The sequence below is a fragment of the Salmo trutta genome, chromosome 17 (assembly GCF_901001165.1).
Source record: "Salmo trutta chromosome 17, fSalTru1.1, whole genome shotgun sequence".
NCBI lineage: Eukaryota > Metazoa > Chordata > Actinopteri > Salmoniformes > Salmonidae > Salmo > Salmo trutta.
Window position 1 is genome coordinate 13,784,362 of NC_042973.1, and position 27,576 is coordinate 13,811,937.

The 27,576-nt window shown below is 45.0% G+C and overlaps 1 protein-coding gene and 1 non-coding gene across 2 annotated transcripts; both read left to right on the forward strand.

Moving 5' to 3' along the window:
* The first annotated feature begins 51 nt into the window (after nt 1-51).
* Nucleotides 52-12,138, forward strand: LOC115151639 (thimet oligopeptidase). The gene is made up of 14 exons (XM_029695741.1): nt 52-178; nt 1,132-1,338; nt 2,699-2,847; nt 3,439-3,546; nt 3,782-3,884; nt 4,203-4,360; nt 4,699-4,834; nt 5,495-5,637; nt 9,297-9,520; nt 9,976-10,177; nt 10,526-10,712; nt 10,883-11,011; nt 11,141-11,277; nt 11,537-12,138. Exons 1-14 carry the CDS (start codon nt 166-168, stop codon nt 11,696-11,698), a joined length of 2,058 nt encoding a protein of 685 aa, XP_029551601.1. The 5' UTR covers nt 52-165; the 3' UTR covers nt 11,699-12,138.
* On the forward strand, nt 3,929-4,054 carry LOC115152522 (small nucleolar RNA SNORA16B/SNORA16A family). Its single transcript, XR_003867523.1, has one exon. It is a non-coding gene; the product is annotated as a small nucleolar RNA SNORA16B/SNORA16A family (small nucleolar RNA).
* Nucleotides 12,139-27,576: the final 15,438 nt, after the last annotated feature.

Genomic DNA, 27,576 nt, shown 5'->3' on the forward strand with positions numbered 1-27,576 from the left:
CTGAAGCATGCGTCCTTACGTCAGTGTGCGTGCCCCCAATTTTGACTTTGTGGCTGTGGTAACTAAGGGAAACATCAGTGGTCAAAACCCCTAATCGCTGAATTGGCATCGTCAACCACAGGCTGTAAAACTCACCACGAACGTTGCTTCTCAGATTTCTGAAATATGGCACCGACAGGTGAGTCTTTACGAAATTCATTAATATTACATTGGGTATTTTGTAACACTTCATTATCAAATGAATAAACTCAACGTTTTGCATATTCGATCGTCAGTCTGTGCTGGACTTGATAACGCTTTCTGAATACTAACGCTTTAACGTTAGTTAGCTAACGTTAACCTTATTTAACAGAAAATGTATTGCATGCTATTAAAATGTTGTTTGTAGTAAGCAAGCACATCTCTGCAGGTTCATCGCATCTAGCTAAATAACCAGCTTAGCCACGCACGAACACTATTGTTATTTAGCTAGTTACAGTACAGCATGCATCCGTCCCATTCAGTTAGCTACCTAGCCAACTAGATCAAAAGCCAGGCGTGATTACAAGTTGGCAAGAATCCCACTGGCGCGTTTTGATAATGAACCTTCCAAATGTTACAATATTTGTAAAGTACAAAGTAAGCAGTACTGACAATGCTCTCTTACATTTGCTAGCTAGATATATATTTCAGTAGGGAGGATGACAACCGCCTAATTTAATTAAACGATAGTTAGCTAGCGTTAGCTAATTGTCTTAGATAATCAGTGTTGAACCCCAAAGTATCACTGGATTAGCTACTACAATGCACATCCACATAGTTTCCATAGATTAAATAGTAGAAATGTCAACACTATTACTACGATCACGGGTTGTCATTTGCATACTGCCAATTGGTTGCTAGTGTTTTAAGGGCAGCACTGAACTGTTGCTAGCTAGTATTTTTATGGGGTGTAAAAACGGTCACAGTAGTGTTGACCGTACATCAGCCACGTTATCTTCTGACCACTTGAGCAGTGCTGATGCTGAAACTAGGCATGGTTCATAGCAAATGCCGCCATAGTGAAGAAAAGCTATTTCCTTATAACCTCTACATTTCCTCACAGTTCAGCAGTTAGGCCTTTTCCATGACCATTCCTTATTTCACCCACAGGAGAGTTGGCGTCTGGCAGTGGTGCGCGAGTGTGTGCTGACAACCGCCTGCGCTGGGACCTGACCCCCGAGCAAATCCATCAGCTCTCAGATGAGCTTATTGACAAGACCAAAAAGGTGTATGACTGTGTTGGGGCCCTGGACCTGGCCAGTGTTTCCTATGAGAACACCCTGAAATCCCTCGCTGATGTAGAGGTGGAGTACACAGGTGGGTGAGACTCATACTCCAAAAAGACACCTTTCTTTAACCCCTTTCCTCTATTGTGACAGTGAATTGAAATGACTGAATTAAGGTTACAGCAGTACGGTGGAAATATGGTGTCAACCTCTCCAGTTATTTAAAGAGTCGTCTGCCATCAAGGAAATAATTAGATGGTAGGAGGGATATTGAGTGTATGTGACTTGACAAGTGCTTCCCAACAGGTTTCCCCTATAATTGCCTCTATTTACGAACCTATAGGTTTGGGGCGGCAGGTAGCCTAGTGGTTAGAGCATTGGGCCAGTAACTGCCCCTGAACTAGGCAGTTAACCCACTGTTCCCCGGTAGGCCGTCATTGTAATTAAGAATTTGTTCTTAACTGACTTGCCTAGTTACCGTAAATAAAATGTAAAAATAGGTTGATACATAATTGGTGCATTTGTTCAGTAGAACCATATACTTGTGTAAAGAGGGCAAAGAACAAGTCCATGCACTTTGTTGGTAGCTGATGGGCAGGTTTCACAAAAACAAAACTAAAGATATATAATCAATTCAGTCCAGCAGTTCAGTTCATAGCAACCACACCTAGCATCTACTCCACTGCCATTGTAAGCGATGGGGAAAAGTCTGAGTTGGCAGGAAAGAGGTATGCAATGTTATAGACAAATCAGCACTTTTTACATAAAGACTAGCTGACCAGCCTATGCTCACCACAATAGTGTTTTTGGCATTGTTTTGAAACCAGGGCACAGGCAGTGGACACTGGGCTGTACATGTTACATCAGGCAGTTGTAGCCTTTTATAAACCCGATGTAGCAAAATATCTCATACAAAATGTACAAAAGAGCATGTTTTTATTATCACTATCCTGCCTCTCATCATTTTAGGCCTTTTATTAACTGTTTCATCACAATGCACATTCCCCAAAACCTGAGCTTATGTTTCAAGCTGAAAATTGTCACATTAGACTGGATTTATAAACTACAGGTGGGTGCTACACATTGGTAAAGGATGAGGTGAGTCCTACTCTTTCGGTACGAAAGCACTTTGAGCACTGAAAAAGGCCAAAATATAATCATCGTCATGATACAGTGCATCATGATGCAGTTGATTACTTTATTAGTGAGGAATGTTTTTTTCATGGTCGTGTTTTGTAAGTTACTTTTCTTAAATTGCTTTTAAATGTTGCATGTTTTTATTGCATTGGAATTGTGAATTTGTATTATTGTGTGCAGAACTCCCTGTTTAAATAATAAAGATACCTTGGTCTCAGGGGGATCCCCTGTTTTAAATAATAATAAAAATCACTTGCAAAGAAAATGACACTCATAATACCTGCTCACTCTTGCATTTTGACATGTTATTCCAGTTGAGCGCAATATGCTGGACTTCCCCCAGCACGTGTCCTCCTCCAAGGACGTACGCACGGCCAGCACCGACGCTGACAAGAAGCTGTCCGAGTTTGACGTGGAGATGAGCATGAGGGAGGACGTCTACCAGAGGATCGTGGCACTAGAGGTGAGGAGGAAGAGATCAATAAAGGAGGTGAGGAGGAAGAGATCAATAAAGGAGGTCCATCTCAATCGTCTGAAGTGGCTTCCTGTCCTCATCTCTTTACATTGACATTTAGTCATTTAGCAGACGCTCTTATCCAGAGCGACTTACAGTTAGTGCATTCATCTTAAGATATGTGGGACAACCACATATCAGTCATAGTGAGTACATTTTTCCTCAATAAAGTAGTTATCTCTGAGGTACAAGCTAGTAAGGGGAAGAAAAACATTTTATTTATTGTTTATTTATTCTTCATCTGCAGTCTGACTGATGAAAACTGATCTGAAAACACATTCAGTGGATGTGCTTTCATCTGCCCACTTCATCAGATCAGTACAGCTGATAAATACTTTGTTGGGGGATCAGGACTAATAAAGAAGGGGAAAACGCCCTTTGGCCTGTTGAGATATACCGATAGGATCTCAGTAGGTGAGGCCTGTATGTTTTCACTTGTTATTGCCTCATCATGTTGTCTTTAGAATTATCCTATGGCTACTTAAAGCTGGGTGCAGAATCATTGTCATCAGCTGAGTTCTGCTTTTCGTCCTCTCACAGGGGAAGGTTGACGCCGACATGCTCACTGATGAATCCAAGAGGTACATGGAGAGGCTGATCAAGCTGGGCCAAAGGAACGGCCTCCACCTGACCAAAGAGACACAGGATGTAAGGGACTTTACCAAAAGGTTTTAAATTCCAAAGCTCATACTCTGATCAGACCTGGGTTCAAATACTATTTGCCATCTTTCCAATACTGAGCGATTGCTTTAGCCTGCCTGTAGTGCTTCAGACAAGCACAGCTAAAGTATCTGAAATTATTTCTAATAGTTTTTGAACCCATCTCTACCTCTGATCATTAGGGTCATTGTCAACCCATTGTCTTACTTCGATCTCAAAACAGGAAGTCAAAAGGATTAAGAAGAAGCTTAGCAACCTGTGCATTGACTTCAACAAACACCTGAACGAGGACACCACCAGTCTGGTTTTCACCAGAGAGGAGCTGGGTGAGTTCACAGGATATAGATTTGGTCTGCTTTTTGATCTTTGGTCAGACACCTATCAAAGCGGTCCCTGTTCATTTGTAGTAGTCACGGTCAAAAGAATGCCAAAAATATCACTTTCACCGACGGTGGCTGTGCAGTTCAACAATAACTGATTCAGGGGAAGGACACCTGTAAATTGTACTCAGGAAATGTATCTCTGTTTCTAGTCCAGTTTTCAGGTTTCCAATTTAATTGCTTAAAAAAAGAAGCAACAAGCCCTGTATCATTGAAAGCAAATCCAGAAGTATGACTTCTGACATGTATGACGATGCACTTTAGGCGGTCTGCCCGAGGACTTCCTGAGCTCGCTGGAGAAGGACGGGGACAAGCTGAAGATCACCCTCAAGTACCCTCACTACTTCCCCACCATGAAGAAGTGCTTCATCCCTGAGACCCGTAGGAAGCTGGAGGAGGCCTTCAACTCTCGCTGCAAAGAGGTGAGCCATTGTCTGTTCTCTGTGAGACAGAGATACTATCCGGTATTGAAAGAGAATTGGGTACCCTACTGTAATGATTTTTTAAAAACACGGCAATGGCCAGAGAAAGTATTCGAAGCAAGAAAATTGCTGAGCCTCCTCAAATAAAGTCAATCTGCTGCACGGAAATGTACCATTAAGTTTATTTCAGCCAAAATGTATGATAGACAACAAAGGCTGGGGGTGGTGCGTTTCAGCTCCACATTTTTCTATTTTCACTGAGCACCAAGTATAACCTGAAAAATGGTCCCCTCGAATTCATTTCAGATTCCAACCTCTGTAATTTTCTCCTGGTGTAGGAAAACTCTGCCATCCTGAAAGAGCTGGTGCAGCTGAGGGCTCAGAAGAGCTCCCTGCTGGGCTTCACCACCCACACTGACTTTGTCCTGGAGATGAACATGGCCAAGTCTGGCAAGAAGGTGGCCGGCTTCCTAGGTGGGTCGAGATGGGAGGGGTTGGGAAAGGAGTTCGTACAACTCACTGAAAGGTTGTTATAGTCCGTGGTTCCATTTTCAATTGACCAGTGTACAATTTGGCTAGTTGCTTGTAGTTTACTATTGTTAGTTGCAGAGGCTGCTGTCAGTTCTATCAGAAACAAAGTATTGGGAAGGCAGGTAGCCTAAGGGTTAGAGCGTTGCGCCACTAACCGAAAGGTCACAGATTTGAATACCTGTGCCGACAACGTGAAAAATATGTAATAATTAACCCTAAGTTGCTCCAGTGGCACTGTACTGCTCTGGCTGACCCTGTAAAACAACACATTTCACTGCACCTATCCGGTGTATGTGACAATAAAACTTTTAAAAGTGTGTGTGCTGCAGCTGCCTCACTAAACCCCCCTGACCCCAGTGGCCGTAACCACCCTGTTCCATTTTAGTCAAAGTATTGATGTCATATTGTATTTTTTGAGGGCACTGCTCACACTCAACTATGCATTAACAAACACAACTGCTACAACACAATGTTTCACATTGCAAAAAACAATAAACACACACTAGTTACCACCGCTCTGCTCCAACGTCTCTGTCTGTCTTTCGGAGAATACACATATCCTTTGTGTACCTTTGACAATAAGGTAATGTTTCTATTTTCCAGAGGAGCTGGCCCGTAAGCTGAAGCCCCTGGGGGAGGAGGAGCGCAAGGTCATCCTCGCGCTGAAGGAGAAGGAGTGCCAGAAGAGGAGCCTGCCTTTCAATGGCGAGCTGCAAGCCTGGGACACGCGCTACTTCATGACCCAGGTAGGGCAGAGGGGGAAAAAGACAAATGTCTACAACTCTGTTATGCTCAGTGACCCAACAGCGATTTATTTAACACATCGATACATCGGTGTGGGATGATATCAGAGTTGCAGGATGCAAAGATTATTGTTCTGTTGTATTTCCCCCCCCCAATCCCCTGTGTAAATATTGTACTATAAATTGTGCCTTCCTGTATTATGCTAAAATGTTTATTATATTCTACTGAGCCATTTTACTTTATGTTCCTATTCTTATTTTTTATTATTTCTTATTGTTGCATTGTCGAGAAGGAACCATGTGTATCCCCTACATATGACTAATAAAACTTGAAACTATTAAATAATTGCTACACCATATATACACACACACAGTACGAGTCAAAAGTTTGCATACACGTACTCATTCAAGGTTTTTTCTTTATTTTTACTTTTTTACTGTTTTCTACATTGTAGAAGAATAGTAAAGACATCAAAACTATTAAATAAAACATTTGGAATCATGTAATAACCCAGCAAGTGTTAAACAAATCAAAATACAGTCGTGGCCAAAAGTTTTGAGAATGACACAAATATTAATTTCCACAAAGTTTGCTGCTTCAGTGTCTTTAGATATTTTTGTCAGATGTTACTATAGAATACTGAAGTATAATTACAAGCATTTCATAAGTGTCAAAGGCTTTTATTGACAATTACATTGATACAAGCATTTCATAAGTGTCAAAGGCTTTTATTGACAATTACATTGATGCAGAGTCAATATTTGCAGTGTTGACCCTTCTTTTTCAAGACCTCTGCAATCCGCCCTGGCATGCTGTCAATGAACTTCTGGGCCACATCCTGACTGATGGCAGCCCATTCTTGCATAATCAATGCTTGGAGTTTGTCAGAATTTGTGAGTTTTTGTTTGTCCACCCGCCTCTTGAGGATTGACCACAAATTTTCAATGGGATTAAGGTCTGGGGAGTTTCCTGGCCATGGACCCAAAATATCGATGTTTTGTTCCCAGAGCCACTTAGTTATGAGCCTTATGGCAAGGTGCTCCATCATGCTGGAAAAGACATTGTTCGTCACCAAACTGTTCCTGGATGGTTGGGAGAAGTTGCTCTCGGGGGATGTGTTGGTATCATTTTTTATTCATGGTCGTGTTCTTAGGCAAAATTGTGAGTGAGCCCACTCCCTTGGCTGAGAAGCAACCCCACACATGAATGGTCTCAGGATGCTTTACTGTTGGCATGACACAGGACTGATGGTAGCGCTCACCTTGTCTTCTCCGGACAAGCTTTTTTCCGGATGCCCCAAACAATCGGAAAGGGGATTCATCAGAGAAAATGACTTTACCCCAGTCCTCAGCAGTCCGATCCCAGTACCTTTTGCAGAATATCAGTCTCTCCCTGATGTTTTTCCTGGAGAGAAGTGGCTTCTTTGCTGCCCTTTTTGACACCAGGCCATCCTCCAAAAGTCTTTGCCTCACTGTGCGTGCAGATGCACTCACACCTGCCTGCTGCCATTCCTGACCAAGCTCTGTACTGGTGGTGCCCCAATCCTGCAGCTGAATCAACTTTAGGAGACAGTCCTGGCGCTTGCTGGACTTTCTTGGGCGCCCTGAAGCCTTCTTCACAACAATTGAACCGCTCTCCTTGAAGTTCTTGAGGATCCGATAAATGGTTGATTTAGGTGCAATCTTACTGGCAGCAATATCCTTGCCTGTGAAGCCCTTTTTGTGCAAAGCAATGATGATGGCACGTGTTTCCTTGCAGGTAACCATGCTTGACAGAGGAAGAACAATGATTCCAAGCACCACCCTCCTTTTGAAGCTTCCAGTCTGTTATTCAAACTCAATCAGCATGATAGAGTGATCTCCAGCCTTGTCCTCGCCAACACTCACACCTGTGTTAACGAGAGAATCACTGACATGTCAGCTGGTCCTTTTGTGGCAGGGCTGAAATGCAGTGGAAATGTTTTTGGGGGATTCAGTTCATTTGCATGGCAAAGAGGGACTTTGCAATTAATTGCAATTCATCTGATCACTCTTCATAACATTCTGGGGTATATGCAAATTGCCATCATACAAACTGAGGCAGCAGACTTTGTGAAAATTAATATTTGTGTCATTCTCAAAACTTTTGGCCACGACTGTACATTTTACATTCTGCAGAGTAGCCACCCTTTGCCTTGATTTCAGCTTTGCACACCCTTTGCATTCTCTCAACCAGCTTCATGAGGAATGCTTTTCCAACAGTCTTGAAGGAGTTCCCACATATTCTGAGCACTTGTTGGCTGCTTTTCCTTCACTTTGCTGTCCAACTCATCCCAAACCATCTAAATTGGGTTGAGGTCGGGTGATTCTGGAGGCCAGGTCATCTGATGCAGCACTCCATCACTCTCCTTCTTGGTCAAATAGCCCTTACACAGCCTGGAGGTGTGTTGGGTCATTGTCCTGTTGAAAAACAAATGATAGTCCCAATAAGCGCATATCAGTTTGGATAGCATATCGCTGCAGAATGCTGTGGTAGCCATGCTGGTTAAGTGTGCTTTGAATTCTAAATAAATCACTGACAGTGCCACCAGCAAAGCACCATCACACCACCTCCTCCATGCTTCACGGTGGAAACCACACATGCGGAGATCATCCGTTCACCTACTTCGCGTCTCACAAAGACATCTCAAATTTGGACTCATCAGACCAAAGGACAGATTTCCACCGGTCTAATGTACATTGTTCATGTTTCTTAGCCCAAGTAAGTCTCTTCTTCTTATTGATGTCCTTTAGTAGTGGTTTCTTTGCAGCAATTTGACCATGAATGCCTAATTCCCGCAGTCTCTTCTGAACAGTTGATGTTGAGATGTGTCTGTTACTTGAACTCCGTGAAACATTTATTTGGTCTGCAATCTGAGGTGCAGTTAACTCTAATGAACTCATCCTCTGCAGCAGAGGTAACTCTGGGTCTTCATTTCCTGTGGCGGTCCTCATGAGAGCCAGTTTCATCACAGCGCTTGATGGTTTTTGCGACTGCACTTGAAGAAACTTTCAAAGTTCTTGAAGTGTTCTGGATTGACTGACCTTCATATCTTAATGTAATGATGGACTGTCGTTTCTCTTTGCTTATTTGAGCTGTTCTTGCTGTAATATGGACTTGGTCTTTTACCAAATAGGGCTATCTTATGTATACCACCCCTACCTTGTCACAACACAACTAATTGGCTCAAACGCATTAAGAAGGAAAGAAATTCTACAAATGAGCTTTTAACAAGGCACACCTGTTAATTAAAATGCATTCCAGGTGACTGAGTGTCTTAAGCTGTCATCAAGGCAAAGGGTGGCTTCTTTGAAGAGTCTAAAATATGTTTTGATATGTTTAACACTTTTTGGGTTATTAAATGATTCCATGTGTGTTATTTCATAGTTTTGATGTCTTCACTATTATTCTAAAATGTAGAAAATAGTAAAAATAAAGAAAACCCTTGAATGAGTAGATGTGTCCAAACTTGTGTGTGTTTACGTAAACAAAAAATATACTGTGATAATAAAAGCATCTATTTTTTTACAGCGGCGGTAGAGCTGACCCTGTCGGCTGTGTGGTTTATATTTGCCCCTGAGGGTATAAATACAGTTTTGAAGTGTTTAATTAAATCTATTTCCTCTGCTCTGCCCCCCTTTAGGTGGAGGAGACCCAGTACGCGGTGGACCAGAACCAGCTGAAAGAGTACTTCCCGATGGAGGTGGTGACCCGGGGCCTGTTGGACATCTACCAGGAGCTGCTCAATCTCACCTTCGATCTGGTGGAGGGCGCCCCAGTTTGGCACGACGACGTCACCCTCTACTGCGTCAAGGACCGCACCTCGGGCACGATGGTAGGCCAGTTCTACCTGGACCTCTTCCCAAGGTGAGTCGGAGGAAAGCGGAGGAGATAGAAAATGATTTTAAAGATGGCCGCCTTTGGTTTACTATTTTATTTGATTTAGCCTTTATTTTAACAGGGAATCATGCTGAGACCAAGTTCTCTTTAACATGTGCCCCCTGTATACACATCAAACACTATACACATCAATATACAATATACACATCAATATTCACATCAATACATGAAAAGCAAAGCACTGTGTTTTGTACGGTTGTTTTGATATATCGATCTTTTATAAGGATTTTGTCATTTTTTTGGAGGGAAAGAAATCTGTATTTCATTGCTCTGCAGAGTTACGTTTTCATTTTGTAAAGGAAGTTAAACTACAATCAAAATAGAGAAGGAGCTCACCTTTTCTCATCAACATAATGAGGGAGACAATAAAATAAAAAAACAGATTTTGCCAGTCATGGTGATGGTGTTTATCTCCCCCCCAGAGAGGGGAAGTACGGCCACGCTGCCTGCTTCGGCCTGCAGCCCGGCTGTCTGCTGTCGGACGGGACCCGCCAAATGGCGGTGGCAGCCATGGTGGCCAACTTCAGCAAGCCCACGGCCGATGCCCCCTCCCTGCTGCAGCATGACGAGGTGGAGACCTACTTCCACGAGTTTGGCCATGTCATGCACCAGCTCTGCGCTCAGGTGTGTGTGTCATTACTAGTATACAGCATTGTTCTGTTCCTGTGCACTGAAATTAATGTTCGTCTGAAGAAAGGAATTTTAGTGTGATGGTTAATATATTTCCCACTCTGGCTGTTAATTTCCTGTCAGACACTCCACCTGAAAGACTTTGTAAGCAAGGACTTCTTACAAGTCACTTTAATGCCCGAGAGGGCATTGTCCTCTGATCATTCAATCTAAAATATATATTTCATATTATACATACATTATATTTTGTATTCAGACTGATATGAACTACTAAAACCTACTACACCTCAGGATTAGTTTATTAACAGATACCCGTCTTTCTTCTGTCTCTGCTGCTACCAGGCGGACTTTGCCATGTTCAGCGGGACTCACGTGGAGCGGGACTTTGTGGAGGCGCCCTCCCAGATGCTGGAGAACTGGGTGTGGGAGAAAGAGCCCCTGCAGCGCATGTCTAAACACTACAAGACGGGCGCCCCTATCCCTGACGACCTGCTGGACAAACTCATGAAGTCCCGGCTGGCCAACACGGGTGGGTCACCACGAAAAAATGCCCTGGTTCCTTAATAGAACACCCCTTAACACGTTGTACACCAGTGCTGGAGGTTGGGTTATTGGGCTGTGGTCACCAACCAGACTCCTGATGAACTACCTGGTTTACAGGTATCAGTGTGTTGTGTTAACTCTCTCCCTCCCATGCAGGTCTGTTTAACCTGCGTCAGATTGTCCTGGCCAAGGTGGACCAGGCACTCCACACCAAGAATGGCCTGGACCCGGCCGAGGAGTATGCCCGGCTATGCCAGGAGATCCTGGGTGTGCCCGCATCCTCAGGTCAGAGACTACCTCAACCAATGAGCCAGACCACCATCACAGCTGTAGTTTGGTAGCCTGGTCCCAGATATGTTTGCCATCTTGTCACAGCTTTTAAACAATCCTTTCTCTTTGCCATTGTGCCCATAGGAACCAACATGCCTGCCACGTTTGGCCACCTGGCAGGTGGTTATGACGCCCAGTACTACGGTTACCTCTGGAGCGAGGTCTACTCCATGGACATGTTCTACGCCCGCTTCAAGCAGGAGGGCATCATGAACCCAAAGGTTGGCACAGCTGAGCTAGTTATTTACAATGCTGTTTTTACACTTGACCATCTTCAACTATTATCTAGTAATTTATATCAGGGGTCATTGGTTATTGATGCTAGTGAGCAGTGACTGCCTGCAGCCCTCCAGGACTGGAGTCATGTCATCTGACTTTGGTTTTTGAGCTCCAAATGATTTCACCATGGCAGAAATGTAATTGTTTTTTGGCTAAAATGGCCTCCTGTTTGATGCCGAGATCTTTTTCCGTCTCTCCCAGGTGGGGCTTGACTACAGAAACTTTATCCTGAAGCCCGGAGGCTCGGAGGATGCTGAGCTGATGCTGAAGAACTTCCTAGGGCGGGAGCCAAAGCAAGAAGCTTTCCTTCTGAGCAAAGGACTAACGGTTGAGCTGGAGGCAGACACTCCATGTGCCTGTTGACCAATCACAACCAGCTCAGCGTAAACATCCCCAACCAATCATACACTTAGGACACGGGCACAAGGGACCTACATTTTCAACAACAACAAAAAAACAACGAAGACAAGAATTGATAAAGAGAAGAATTTCCAGTTTCTGCTGCTCTACAGCAGTGTTCCCCAACCCTGGTCCTCCAGTACCCCATCAGTACACATTTTTATTAAGCACACCTCGTTCAACTTGTCAACTAATCATCAAGCCCTCAATGAGTTGAATCAGGTGTGCTTGTCCAGGGTTACAATAAAAATGTGTACTGACCAGGGTTGGGAAAGATTGCTCTGCATGCAATATCACCCAGTTTCCCCCCTTTTGTGCTGTGTTTTGAGTTTGGAGGTATATTTTAAACTGCAATTGTATTCGAATAAGGAAGAGCAAAATACACAAACAAAGAATTGACTTGACCCTTTTGTCGGCATTTGTTGACTTCTGTCAGTTTTCTCAGAAGAAGTAGCTCTCCAGTTTCTGCAGTGCTGCAATATGTACTGTACCTTGAGCATGGGACCTCAAACTCATTTTGGTCAATATCTCTGACAGATTCAGTATCCTGTCTGGTAAAACGAGGTTCTAGCTTTTCACTTGAAGTACACTCGCTGCCATAAAGCTGTTACAACACACTGTCCTAAGAATACAACTGTTACACTCGCTGCCATAAAACTGTTACAACACACAGTCCTTAGAACACAACTTTTACTTTATAATTATAATCTTAACATATCTCTGCAGATTGATCACTGTCGAGCCACGTCAGAGAAACCATTGAGTATACACTACATGACCAAAAGTATGTGGACACCTGCTTGTCAAACATCTCATTTGAAATCATGGGCATTAATATGGAGTTGGTCCCCCTTTGCTGCTATAACAGCCTCCACTCTTCTGGAAAGGCTTTACACTAGATGTTGGAACATTGCTGAGGGGACTTGCTTCCATTCAGCCACGAGCATTAGTGAGGTCGGGCACTGATGTTGGGAAATTAAGCCTGGCTCGCAGTCGGCGTTCCAATTCATCCCAATGGTCTTTGATGGGGTTGAGGTCAGTGCTCTGTACAGGCCAGTCAAGTTCTTCCACACCGCTCTCGACAAACCATTTCTGTATGGACCTCGCTTTATACACAGGGGCATTGTCATGCTGAAACAGGAAAGGGCTTTCCCCAAACCGTTGCCACAATGTTGGAAGCACAGAATCGTCTAGAATGTTATTGTATGCTGTAGCTTTAAGATTTCCCTTCACTGGAACTAAGAGGACTAGCCCGAACCATGAAAAACAGCCCCAGACCATTATTCCTCCACTAAACGTTACAGTTGGCACTATGCATTGGGGAGGTAGCGTTCTCCTGGCTTCCGCCAAACCCAGATTTGTCCATCGGACTGCCAGATGGTGAAGTTTGATCACTCCAGAGAACGCATTTCCACTGCTCCAGAGTCCAATGGCGGCGAGCTTAACACCACTCCAGCCGATACTTGGCATTGCGCATGGTGTTCTTGGGCTTGTGTGTGGCTGCTCTGCCATGGAAACCCGTTTCATGAAGCTCCCAACGAACCGTTATTGGGCTGGTGTTGCTTCCATAGGCAGTTTTGAACTCGGTAGTGAGTATTGTAACTGAGGACAGACTATTTTTTTGACGTGCTTCAGGACTCGACGCTCCCATTCTGTGAACTTATGTGGCTTACCACTTTGTGGCTGAGCCGTTGTTGCTTCTATATGTTTCCACTTCACAATAACAGCACTTACAGTTGACCGGGGCAACTCTAGCATGGCAGAAGGTTGACAAGCTGACTTGTTGAATGTCACTGAGCTCTTCAGTATGGGCCATTCTACTGCCAATCAAATAAAATAAAAAAAATTGTCACATGCGCCGGATACGACAGGTGTAGACCTTACAATGAAATGCTTACTTACGAGCCCCTAACCAACAATGCAGTTTAAAAAAATGTGGATAAGAATAAGAGATAAAAGTAACAAGTGATTAAAGAGCAGCAGTAAAATAACAATAGCGAGACTATATACAGGGGGGTACCGATACAGAGTCAATGTGCGGGGGCAGCGGTTAGTTGAGGTAGTATGTACATGTAGGTAGAGTTATTAAAGTGACTATGCATAGATGACAACAGAGAGTAACAGTGGTGTAAAGGGGGGGGGGGCACTGAAAGTAGTCTGGGTAGCCATTTGACTAGATGTTCAGGAGTCTTATGGCTTGGGGGTAGAAGCTGTTTAGAAGCTTCTTGGACCTAGACTTGGCGCCCCGGTACCGCTTGCCGTGTGGTAGCAGAGAGAACAGTCTATGACTAGGGTGGCTGGAGTCTTTGACAATTTTTAGTTCCTTCCTCTGACACCGCCTGGTATAGAGGTCCTGGATGGCAGGAAGCTTGGCTCCAGTGATGTGCTGGGCTTTTCACACTACCCTCTGTAGTGCATTGCGGTCAGATGCCGAGCAGTTGCCATACCAGGCAGTGATACAACCAGTCAGGATGCTCTCTATGTTGCAGCTGTAGAACTTTTTGAGGATCTGAGGACCCATGCCAAATCTTTTCAGTCTCCTGAGGGGGAATAGGTTTTGTTGTGCCCTCTTCATGACTGCCAATGTTCACTTATGGAGATTGCATGGTTGTGTGCTCGATTTTACACACCTGTCAGCAACGAGTGTGGCTGAAATAGCCAAATCCACTAATTTGAAGGGGTGTCCACATACTTTTGTGTAGTGTGTTTAATTTAGAGACACTACGGCAGTCCTCATGGTTGTATAGCAGTAGTACATCCCAAGTGAATTATAACCTCATGTTAAAGAGGTTGCAGTCACATATAAAGTTGAATTCGGAAGTTTTACATACACCTTAGCCAAATACATTTAAACTCAGTTTTTAACAATTTTGGATATTTAATCCTAGTAAAAATTCCCTGTCTTAGGTCAGTTAGGATCACCACTTTATTTTAAGAATGTGAAATGTCAGGATAATAGTAGAGAAAAGGATTTATTTCAGCTTTTATTTCTTTCATCACATTCCCAGCGGGTCAGAAGTTTCCATACACTCAATTAGTATTTGATAGCATTGCCTTGAAATTGTTTAACTTGGGTCAAATGATTCAGGTAGCCTTCCACAAGCTTCCCACAATAATTTGGGTGAATTTTGGCCCATTCCTCCAGACAGAGCTGGTGTAACTGAGTCAGGTTTGTAGGCCTCTGCTCGCACATGCATTTTCAGTTGTGCCCACACATTTTCTATGGGATTGAGGTCAGGGCGTTGTTATGGCACCTCCAATACCTTGACTTTGTTGTCCTTAAGCCATTTTGCCACAACTTTGGAAGTATGCTTGGGGTCATTGTCCATTTGGAAGACCCATTTGCGACCAAGCTTTAACTTCTTGACTGATGTCTTGTGATGTTGCTTCATTATATCCACATTATTTTCCTATCTCATGATGCCATCTATTTTGTGAAGTGCACCAGTCCCTCCTGCAGCAAGCACCCCCACAACATGATGCTGCCACCCCCGTGCTTCATGGTTGGGATGGTGTTCTTCGGCTTGCAAGCCTCCCCCATTTTCCTCCAAACATAACAATGGTCATTATGGCCAAACAGTTCTATTTTTGTTTCATCAGACCAGAGGACATGTCTCCATGTGCAGTTGCAAACCGTAGTCTGGCTTTTTTTATGCCGGTTTTGGAGCAGTGGCTTCTTTCTTGCTGAGCGGCCTTTCAGGTTATGTCGATATAGGACTCGTTTTACTGTGGATATAGATACTTTTGTACCTGTTTCCTCCAGCATATTCACAAGGTCCTTTGCTGTCGTTCTGGGATTGAATTGCACTTTTGGCACCAAAGTACGTTCATCTCTAGGAGACAGAACGCTTCTCCTTGCTGAGCGCAATGATGGCTGCGTGGTCCCATGGTGTTTATACTTGCGTACTATTGTTTGTGCAGATGAACGTGGTACCTTCAGGTGTTTGGAAATTGCTCCCAAGGATAAACCAGACTTGTGGAGGTCTACAATTTATTTTCTGAGGTCTTGGCTGATTTCTTCTGATTTTCCCATGATGTCAAGCAAAGAGGCGCTGAGTTTAAAGGTAGGCCTTGAAATACATCCATATGTATTTATGTCCGCGTCCAGCTCCCACACGACCGGTGCTACCAGGCCGGGAGAATGGGAGTCTGATCCATGGGCCGCTCCTCTGTGACAATACAGCCGGGACAGTGCATCTGCCTTCACATTCTGGGAACCTGGTCTGTAGGACAGGGTAAACACAAAACGGGTAAAGAACATGGCCCACCTTGCCTGACGAGGATTCCACCTCCTAGCTGCCCGGATGTACTCCAGGTAGCGGTGGTCAGTCCAGATGAGGAAATGGTGTTTAGCCCCCTCAAGCCAATGTCTCCACGCCTTCAAAGCCTTAACCACAGCCAACAGCTCCCGGTCCCCCACATCATAGTTCCGCTCCGCCGGGCTGAGCTTCTTCGAGAAGAAAGCACAGGGGCGGAGCTTCGGTGGCGTGCCCGAGCACTGAGAGAGCACGGCTCCGATCCCAGCCTCGGACGCGTCCACCTCCACAATGAATGCCAAAGAGGGATCCGGATGGGCCAGAACGGGAGCCGAGGTTAACAGAGCTCTTAGGTGCCCAAAAGCCCTGTCCGCCTCAACCGACCACTGCAGCGGTACAGGACCCCCCTTCAGCAGGGAGGTAATGGGAGCAGCCACCTGGCCAAAACCCCGGATAAATCTCCGGTGGTAATTGGCAAACCCTAAAAATTTGCTGCACCTCCTTTACTGTGGTGGGAGTCGGCCAATTACGCACGGCTGCTATGCGGTCACTCTCCATCTCCACCCCTGATGTGGAAATGCGATACCCTAGGAAGGAGACGGCCTGCTGAAAGAACAGGCATTTCTCAGCCGTGACGTACAGGTCATGCTCCAACATTCGTCCAAGTACCTTGCGCACCAAGGACACATGCTCGGTGCGTGTAGCGGAGTATATCAGAATGTCATCGATATACACCACTACACCCTTCCCGTGCAGGTCACTGAAAATCTTGTCTACGAAGGATTGGAAGACTGATGGAGCATTCATCAACCCGTACAGCATGACGAGGTACTCATAATGCCCTGAGGTGGTACTAAACGCCGTCTCCCACTCGTCTCCCTCCCGGATACGCACCCGATTGTACACACTCCTGAGATCCAGTTTAGTGAAGAAGTGCACCCCGTGCATTGACTCAATCGCCGCGGCGATAAGAAGTAGCGGGTAACTGTACCTCACCGTGATTTGATTGAGACCTCTATAGTTAATGCACGGGCACAGACCTCCATCCTTCTTCTTCACAAAAAGAAACTCGAGGAGGCGGGTGAAGTGGAGGACCGAATGTACCCCTGACGCAAGGATTCGGAGACATTTGTCTCCATTGCCACCGTCTCTGCTTGCGACGGGATACACGTGACTCCTGGGAAGTGCAGCGTCTACCAGGAGATTTATCGCACAATCCCCCCGTCGATGGGGTGGTAATTGAGTCGCCTTTTTACAGAAGGCGAGAGCCAAATCGGCATATTTTGGGGGAATGCGCACGGTGGAGACCTGGTCTGGACTTTCCACTGTGGTAGCACCAACGGAAACCCCTACACACCTCCCCGAGCACTCTCGCGACCACCCCGTGAGAGCCCTCTGTTGCCAGGAAATGGTGGGGTTATGACGAGCCAACCAGGGAAGACCAAGTACCACGGGAAATGCAGGAGAGTCAATGAGAAAGAGACTGATTCTCTCCTCGTGACCCCCCTGTGTCTCCATGGCCAGGGAGATGGTGGCTTCCCTGATTAGCTCGGACCCTAATGGTCGACTATCCAGAGCGTTAACCGGGAAAGGTCTATCCACAGGAAGAATGGGGATCCCTAAACTAAGAGCTAACGCACTGTTGATAAAATTCCCAGCTGCACCTGAAAGGACGAGCACCTTATGCTGGGAACTCGGAGAAACAAACAGGTGGACAACAGAGGACTCTGGATGAGAGTAGTGCAGACTCACCTGGGGTGTCGCCAGAGTGCCCTGCCTGCTGCCTCGACTCCCAGAAGGACTAACCGACTAGCAGTGTGCCCTCTGCGGCCACAGATGGTGCACGTGAAGGCCCCTTCTCCAGCCTCCCTACGCGCAGCCCCTCCCAACTCCATGGGCACCGGAGCGGGAGTGCTGGGAGAAGGAACCGACAGAGCCCCTCCAGGACGTCCACGGATGACCAGCAGGTTATCCAACCGGATGGACAGATCCACCAGTTGGTCAAAGGTGATGGTGGCATCCCTGCAGGCCAACTCCCGTCGGACGTCCTCACGCAGGCTGCATCAATAGTGGTCGATGAGGGGCCTGTGGTTCCATCCTGCTCCGGTGGCCAAGGTCCGGAACTCCAGCGCGAAATCCTGTGCTCTCCTTGTCCCCTGCCTCAAATGGAAGAGTCGTTCCCCCGCCGGTCTACCTTCAGGCGGATGGTCAAAGACTGCCCAGAAGCGGCGGGTAAACTCCTCGAAGTGATCCAACGCTGCGTCTTCCTCTCCCCACACGGCTTTTGCCCACTCCAGAGTTCTTCCCGAGAGGCATGAGACGAGGGCGGATACTCTCTCCCTTCCTAAGGGATCTGGGTGAACAGTGGCCAGGTATAGGTCCAGTTGTAAAAGGAACCCCTGGCACTGTGCGGACGTCCCATCATACTCCCTGGGAAGGGAGAGACGTATCCCACTGGAGCTGGATCCGGAGGGGACGGGTAGAGTTAACCCCGGTTGCGCTGGTCAAGGCGCTGGAAACTTCCTGTCTCCGTTCGTGTTCCTGGACGCGCTCCTCGACGACTCTGACCGGGGTACCTGCTCCTGACTCCATGGTAGGTGAAAGATTCTGTCAGGTGTGTGCGTACTGGTAGCGAAGTCAGGTGCAGGAGAGCAGAGATTTGTGAACAGGCGCACACTTTATTGAGGCAAAAGTGCAAAACGCGCAAAACAGTCACAAGAATTATGTTTAACATTTTTTCTTCGTGAAAAAATACCACGGAAAAAACAAACCAGTCTGGCGCGTCAACAATAAACACGTAACACAAACAACCTTTCACAAAGACATGATCGGGAACAGAGGAATAAATACATGTAGATTGATTGGGGAATGAAAACCAGGTGTGCAGGGAACAAGACAAAACAAATGGATACATGAATAATGGAGCGGCGATGGCAAGAAAGCCGGTGACGTCAACCGCCGAATGCCGCCCGAACAAGGAGAGGAGCCGACTTCGGCAGAAGTCGTGACATTCGCATAATAATTTTGTATGTCATTTCATATTTGTTACATGTAATCTTTTGGTTCAACCTTAATGTATAATGAGCATCATCAACAGGGGGAACATATTAGGTGTATGCTAATAAGCTATTAAAAGAATATATACATTTATAAGACTTGTTCATAAAGGGAACATTTGTTCATAAGAAGGGCCTGAGATCAAAGTCAATATTCAGACCACTAGGGGTCAATGTTTTAGATAGGATATCCAGTAAGCCTCCCTTTGTAGTAGTAGGATCTTGATGTTACCTACTCTCCTTGGTAGAGCAACATGCTCAATGCCTGTGTATTTGAGAGAGGAGATTGAATGGTTAGCTTCAACAAAGTGAGCTGCTACTGGATAGTCAATGTTCTTACAGCTGCGGTGTTCAGCTATGCGTTGTTTTAATTGTCTTTTCGTTTTTCCTACGTAGGCTTTTCCACATGAACAGGTGATGAGATAGATTACTCCCTTGGTCTTGCATGAGATGATACCTCTAACAGGGATCTTTCAACCTGTATGTGGGTGTCTGAAGACATTTTTATAGTTCTATTGCACTGCGCATGAGCCACATTTGTAGTTCCCATTTGGGATAGGTGTCAAGGGTGTCGGAGTGGGCTCAGGGGGCATGTCAGATCTCACCAAGCTATCTCGAATATTGCGACCACGCTTTTAGACCACCAGTGGGGGTTCCTTGAAGAGCTGTGCGACTATTATAATTTTTTGTCTGATTGCAGAATATGCCAGTGCTTTTTCAGGATTGCTTTCATTTTCTCCGAACCCTTGGAGTACTTAGTGCAAAAGACGGTTGCGTTGTTTTTTTTCTTTGGTTGAGTTTTTAGTAATTCCTCTCTTGGTTTTTGAGATATTTTCATCATTGCAGCATCAAGAGTTTTGTCCTTGTAGCCTCTCATTTTGAATTTATCTGTCATTTTTTTTAGCATTGCTGTCAATCTGACTGGTGGCCACAGATTTGTTTAATCTTGCATAACTGGCTATATGGTAGACCATTCTTGAGGGGAAGGGGATGCATACTATCAGCACGTAGCAAGGTATTGCGATCTGTGGGCTTTGTGTATAAGTCTGTGTGTAATGCATCATTCTCTTTGATAATCCATAAATCCAGGTAGTTTATTTTTCTCTCATCAGTCTGCATGGTGAATTTGAGGTATTCAGAGCTCTCGTTTAGTAGAGTTTGGAATTAATTTAATTCCTGCTGACTTCCTTCCCCAAGCACAAAGACATCATCTATGTATCTCTTCCATATAAGTATTTTAGAAAGTAGGCGGTGTGTCTCTGTTTTATAAAGGAGTGCTTCTTCAAATTGTCCCACATACAGGTTTGCATAGTTGGGGAGGGGGAGGGGGGGGATGGCTACACCCCAAATTTGAAGGAAAGAGTCTGACTCAAAGACAAAGTAGTTATGGGATAATACCAGTTCAGTAAGTTGTAAGATGCAATCATTGGATGGAGCAAGGGTGGAGTCTCTCTGCTGAAGGAAGTTTTGCAGTGCCTGCAAGCCTCCAGTGTGTGGGATGTTAGTGTACAAGCTCTCCACATTAAAAGTGGCCAGCAGGGTGCCCTCTGGTAACCTTCCTAAGCCCTCTATCAATGAGATCATGTGACTGGTGTCTTTGACATAAGATGGGAGATTCTCAACCATCGGTTTAATGTGGTAATCCATACATTTAGAGATGTTCGATGTCACAGAGTCGATTGCTGCTACAATCGGTCTACCTGGAGGAGGAGACACTTGTTTGTGTAATTTAGTGACTGTATAGAAAGTTGGTATCTTGGAAAATTTCACACATAGAAATTCAACTTCTTTTTTAGTGATTTGTCCTGATTTCAAACAGCTTTCCACTGTGGATGAGATATTATGCTGGAATTCCAGGGTAGGGTCACAATTCAGTTTACGATAGAAGTCACCTTTAGATAGTTGTCGGCGATATTCATTCACATAGTCACATTTCTTTTGTATACAAATTCTTCCTCCTTTGTCACATTTTTTTATGATAATCGAAGGATCTGACATTAAGTCCTTAAGAGCCATTCTCTCGTCTCTACTCAGGTTATCATAGGATTTGTGTTTCTGTTTGTCTTTCAGTAAGTCAGTTACATCATTTTCAACAATCCTACAGAAGGTTTCTATGGACGCATTGCGTTTGGGGGGAGGTACAAATGAACTTTTTGCTCTAAATGTTGTTCTCTCAGAGTTCTCAGGTACCTCAGCTGGTCCTTGACTCACGGTAGGACAGGTAAGTCTATTGATTAGCGTGGTAGACCTATTTATACATCTCACTGAGGATGACATTTCAAGTGGAGTCATGTAAGTTTCACTCTTATCAAAGAAATCATGCAATCTCAGATTACGGAAAAACTTGAATAGATCTATCTGGACATCAGTCATCAATGTATGCAGTGGGTACAAATGATAACCCCTTGTTGAGAACACTGAGGTGAGCGGATGTCAGGGTCTTACTTGATCAGTTGAAGACATTTTGCTCCTGTTGGACTGGGGGCCCGTCCTGGATCTCAATTGATAGGTGTCGCCGGGTGGTAGTGGATTTATTTCTTTACTTACCTATTGTTCCCATAATACCTTCTATTTTTTTTCCTTTAAAAAAAAAACATAGTAATTGCACTGTTGGTTAGAGCCTGTAAGTAAGCATTTCACTGTAAGGTCGACACCTGTTGTATTCAGCATTTCACTGTAAGGTCCACACCTGTTGTATTCAGCATTTCACTGTAAGGTCCACACCTGTTGTATTCAGCATTTCACTGTAAGGTCGACACCTGTTGTATTCGGCACACGTGACAAATAAACTTTGATTTGATTCAACTCCCTCCTCTCCTTTCCTTGCACTAAGGGACCTCCAGTCCCAGGAAGGCACCATTTGTAAACAGGCCCTGTTCTAATCCTTTGAAAATGCATCCTTCCTCCCACCCTTAATGCAATCACTGAGCTGACGGGGGAAAGATATTTAGAGAAATCTTGGCTTTCACCTACTAGTGTTAGATTAGTAATTACCTCAAGGAAGAGAGGAACATTCAGTTGTGTAACTCCATCTAATTTTAGTTTGCAACATAAAGCAATTGGATTGGGAAAGTTGTACAACTGAAATGTGTCTTCCACATTTAACCCAACCCCTCTGAATCAGAGAGGTGCGAGGGAGCCTTAATCAACATCCACATCTTCTGTGCCCGGGGAGCAGTGGGTAAACTGGCTTGCTCAGGGGCAGAACAGCAGATTTTTACCTTGTCTGCTCAGGGATTCAATCCAGCAACCTTTTGGTTACTGGCCCAATGCTCTAACCATAAGGCTACCTGCCACCCCATAGTAGTCATCTAAAAACTGTATAACAAGTATTTATTTTTAATTTTAATTTAACTAGGCAGGTCAGTTAAGAACAAATTCTTATTTACAATGATGGCCTACCCCGGCCAAACCCAGATGACACAGGGCCAATTGTGCGCCGCCCTATGCAACTCCCAATCACGGCCGGATGTGATACAGCCTTGTATCACATAAGTACATGCTTACAGTCAGAGTAGTGCATTCTGGTCAGAATGCATATCTGATTACCTCTGGGAGCTGAGAAATCAGTGTGTGTTATGAGATGAGAGGAAGGTTTTAGTCTGGGACAGTGATAGGTGGGGAGGACCACGGCATCACCAAGAGGAGCACTCAGTATGGAGGTGCTCAGAGGTCAGTCAACTGAAGGACTGGAGCTCAGGTCCAACGTGGTCCGAGTCTTCATCAGCTCCACATTTACAGGTAAGTGTATTTTCATAATGGTATGGGTTCAGTATTTTCATAATGGTGTGGGTTCAGTATTTTCATAATGGTGTGGGTTCAGTATTTTCATAATGGTATGGGGTTCAGTATTTTCATAATGGTGTGGGTTCAGTATTTTCATAATGGTGTGGGTTCAGTATTTTCATAATGGTGTGGGTTCAGTATTTTCATAATGGTGTATGTGTTCAGTATTTTCATAATGCTGTGGGTTCAGTATTTTCATAATGCTGTATGTGTTCAGTATTTTCAAAATGGTATGGGGTCCCGTGTGGCTCAGTTGGTAGAGCATGGTGTTTGCAACACCAGGGTTGTGGGTTCGATTCCCACGGGGGACCAGTACGGGGGGAAAAAATGTATGAAATGTATGCATTCACTACTGTAAGTCGCTCTGGATAAGAGCGTCTGCTAAATGACTAAAATGTAAAATGTATGGGTTCAGTACTTTCATTATAAAACAGACTCAGCCAGGCATTATAACACATAAGACATGTATATATCAGAGATGTGATTCTTTCTAATCTAGCAGATGTTATCTCATCAGTAAAGTAGCCTTCGTATCTGTTTTGAAACAATCATATCCCTAATTTGTCATCTTTCAGTGAATAGCCTTGCGTTAATTTTGAGGTAACCCTGCAAGTCTAGTGTGTTTTATGACCTGATGTGAGTGTAGACAGGTTGGTTGTTTAGCAGATATGAGCAGTGAAAGGAATGCCTTATTGGACAAAGCCTATCCTGAACTTCAAACCTTTTGTCAGAGTCTGGGCTTAGTGTTTGAGGTGAGTAGCAGTGCAGTCGTGGCCAAAAGTTTTGAGAATGACACAAATATTAATTTCCAAAGTTTGCTGCTTCAGTGTCTTTTAGATATTTTTGTCAGATGTTACTATGGAATACTGAAGTATTATTACAAGCATTTCATAAGTGTCAAAGGCTTTTATTGACAATTACATGAAGTTGATGCAAAGAGTCAATATTTGCAGTGTTGACCCTTCTTTTTCAAGACCTTTGCAATCCGCCCTGGCATGCTGTCAATTAACTTCTGGGCCACATCCTGACTAATGGCAGCCCATTCTTGCATAATCAATGCTTGGAGTTTGTCAGAATTTGTGGGTTTTTGTTTGTCCACCCGCCTCTTGAGGATTGACCACAAGAACTCAATGGAATTAAGGTCTGGGGAGTTTCCTGGCCATGGACCCAAAATATCGATGTGTTGTTCCCCGAGCCACTTAGTTATCACTTTTGCCTTATGGCAAGGTGCTCTATCATGCTGGAAAAGGCATTGTTCATCACCAAACTGTTCCTGGATGGTTGGGAGAAGTTGCTCTCTGAGGATGTGTTGGTACCATTTTTTTATTCATGGCTGTGTTCTTAGGCAAAATTGTGAGTGAGCCCACTCCATTGGCTGAGAAGCAACCCCACACATGAATGGTCTCAGGATGCTTTACTGTTGGCATAACACAGGACTGATGGTAGCGCTCACCTTGTCTTTTCCGGACAATCTTTTTTCCGGATGCCCCAAACAATCGGAAAGGGGATTCATCAGAGAAAATGACTTTACCCCAGTCCTCAGCAGTCCAATCCCAGTACCTTTTCCAGAATATCAGTCTGTCCCTGATGTTTTTCCTGGAGAGAAGTGGTTTCTTTGCTTCCCTTCTTGACACCAGGCCATTCTACAAAAGTCTTTACCTCACTGTGCGTGCAGATGCACTCACACCTGCCTGCTGCCATTCCTGAGCAAGCTCTGTACTGGTGGTGCCCCGATCCCGCAGCTGAATCAACTTTAGGAGACGGTCCTGGCGCTTGCTGGACTTTCTTCGACTTCCTGAAGCCTTCTACACAACAATTGAACCGCTCTCCTTGAAGTTCTTGATGATCCGATAAATGGTTGATTTAGGTGCAGTCTTTACTGGCAGTGATATCCTTGCCTGTGAAGCCCTTTTTGTGCAAAGCAATGATGATGGCACGTGTTTCCTTGCAGGTAACCATGGTTGACAGAGGAAGAACAATGATTCCAAGCACCACCCTCCTTTTGAAGCTTCCAGTCTGTTATTCGAACTCAATCAGCATGACAGAGTGATCTCCAGCCTTGTCCTCGTCAACACTCACACCTGTGTTAATGAGAGAATCACTGGCATGATGTCAGCTGGTCCTTTTGTGGCAGGGCTGAAATGCAGTGGACATGTTTTTGGGGGATTCAGTTCATTTACATGGCAAAGAGGGACTTTGCAATTAATTGCATTTCATCTGATCACTCTTCATAACATTCTGGAGTATCTGTAAATTGCCATCATACAAACTGAGGCAGCAGACTGTGAAAATTTGTGTCATTCTAAAAACTTTTGGCCACGACTGTACATTACGGGCCACAATCAGACATAAAACACGCCATAGAGTTCTCATTTCAAATCATTATTAGAAAATCAGAATTGGGATTTAGAAGTTCATGATTGGGAAGTGTTTGAGGAAGTGTTTAGTATTGACTTAAAGTTCCTTGTTGCCAAAGGTTGTGGATATGAGATGGGGCCTCCGGGATGCCATCGCCGTGGACCAAATGACCACAGAACTGTGTCTTCAGGAAATACAGGCTTGCAAGAGAGTGTCTGTGGGACCAAGTTTCCTTGTAGGTTTACTGTGTAGATGTGCTGTTCCTCTAGCACAGGAGTCCAACTCCAGACTGGAGAGCTACTGCTTATGCAGGCTTTTGTTCCAGACCAACATTAACACACCATGTTTTACTGTAACTAACTGTGCTTTAGATTGAAAACTGATTAGTTGATTATTTAGCAGCTTTCCAGGACTGGTGGTGGAGAACCCTGCACAAATGTTAATTGGCTCTTCTTTTCCTTTAATTAAGTGGATCTTTAAATCTATAATCCCAACAGTATTTTGTGTAGTTTGATTTAATTTAATTTGATTCAATCAAGGTATGTTGATATGGTATGTTCTCATGGTGGCTTTCTAGTTAAATTTCCACTTAAACTACTATGAATTCACAATGACTTGGTACCTTATTTGCTTACCGACTGTAACTTATTGTAGAAAATCCACATTTGTAGAATGGATCAACCCATTTTCTGGTGTTCTCCCTCCGTAGTGATGGAGCATGAGATCGAAGAGGTTCTGCAAACATCGAATGGGGACAAGATTAAGCCCTCCACGTCCTCCTTGTGCGGGAGTTGGCCCACCTGCACAAGAAGGACAGCAGCTGGCCCAGTACATGGACGTGATGACTGATGGCTTGCTGGATACCGAGTCGCGTCTCTACACCTCCTCGCCTGGCATCCTCAACCTGCACTGTGTGGAGCTGAGCAAGGGAGACATCAAGTCCAGCTGCAAGGAGCACGCACAATACCAGGAGAGCCTCTGCGAGCAGTTCGTGTCCCAGACCAAGGAGGATTGATGCTGCTTCCCCAGTAGCGGCTGGTTTAGTGAGGATGAAGGGGGCAGGAGGAGATGCAGGGCAGGGGAAGGGGAAGAGGAAGAAGACCAAGGGTGGCTGCTCCAGGAGCTGAGCCACCACATGGCTCTGAGCACCAGGAAGGGTTTGGGTGTGTTCTGCGGCAGGGAGGGCCTCCTGGGGAAGATCTGCCTGGCCATGTGGGAGCACACCAACTCCTGCCATGCGCCCCTGGTGGTGCACAGGCTTCCGGGCGTGGGTAAGACGGTGCTGCTCTGCAAGCTGGCTCAGGAGGTGCGTGGCCTCCTGGATCCCAGGACCGTGGTGGTGTTAAAGTTTCTGGGGATGTCGGCCAAGAGCTCTGACGTGGACTGCGTCCTCCGGATCTGCGCTGCGTTCAGTTTGCCGCCGCCCACCCCACTAACAGCACACATGCATGAGGACCTGTTGAGGTTCTTCCATAGCCTTCTAGCTGGGGTGTCGGAGCGAGGACACACACTTTTTTATCTTACTAGACACCCTCGATCAATTGTACAGTGTTGTACAATTGTACAGTGTACAGTGTTTGTATATTTTGATATGGTAATATGAGTGTTGAGGACAATACATCTGAAATCTAGATCTGAATCAAAATGGTCTGGACAGCCCACTTTAACAATTTGAAACAGTGCGAGAGAGGTAGATGAGGTCAGAGCAGCGGGCTGAGAGACACAGGGTCCTGGCAGAGTACTTCCTGGCTAGCTGGAGCCAAGGCCAATTCATAGCTGTCCTTTGACCTCCACTGAATACCACAATGGATGCTGACCGCAAGGTAACAGAATGATGGGATTTCAGTTCAGTTCGACCAATTGTCTCAAGCCACCCACAGCCAGAACCTCACAGTAAATAAGGACTGAAACTAGCATGAAGCTAACCGGACATGTTTCCATAGTGAAAATGTTCCCATGGGATATTTGTGTGGTGTTGAATCATTAATATACACCTGTCTTCTCAAGGTGCCCCCTCAGCCCCTGTGTTTCGCTAAAGGAGTGGCTAATGTCAAGAATGTCAGTTTGAATTGTTGATGCCCTTACTGTGTATGATGAAGTCATTACAAAGTCTACCTTTAAGCTGAGACTCTTTTGCCCCACAGGCAGTAGTGAGTGGCTGTACCGTAAGTCTCTGACCTGTGGGGTGGCCAATGTCATTGTGGACCTGACCCTCTGCACCGAACTCATGGACTGTCCCGAAACTCAACTGATCCGAGACACTTTCATTCTCCTCAAGCCCACCCTGGACTTCCTAGATGGAGAGATGGGGCCGTCTCTATTTGGTCAGGGGCTGGCATCTTAGTCAAGTGTCACATGTTTGAATGTTCTGTTGGGTTTAAATCTG

Excerpts from the sequence above, each read along its gene's own strand:
- LOC115151639 (XM_029695741.1), top strand. Across the intron at positions 3,885-4,202 it reads TTTCACCAGAGAGGAGCTGG|GCGGTCTGCCCGAGGACTTC; the intron begins GTGAGTTCACAG and ends GATGCACTTTAG. Across the intron at positions 9,521-9,975 it reads TACCTGGACCTCTTCCCAAG|AGAGGGGAAGTACGGCCACG; the intron begins GTGAGTCGGAGG and ends TCTCCCCCCCAG.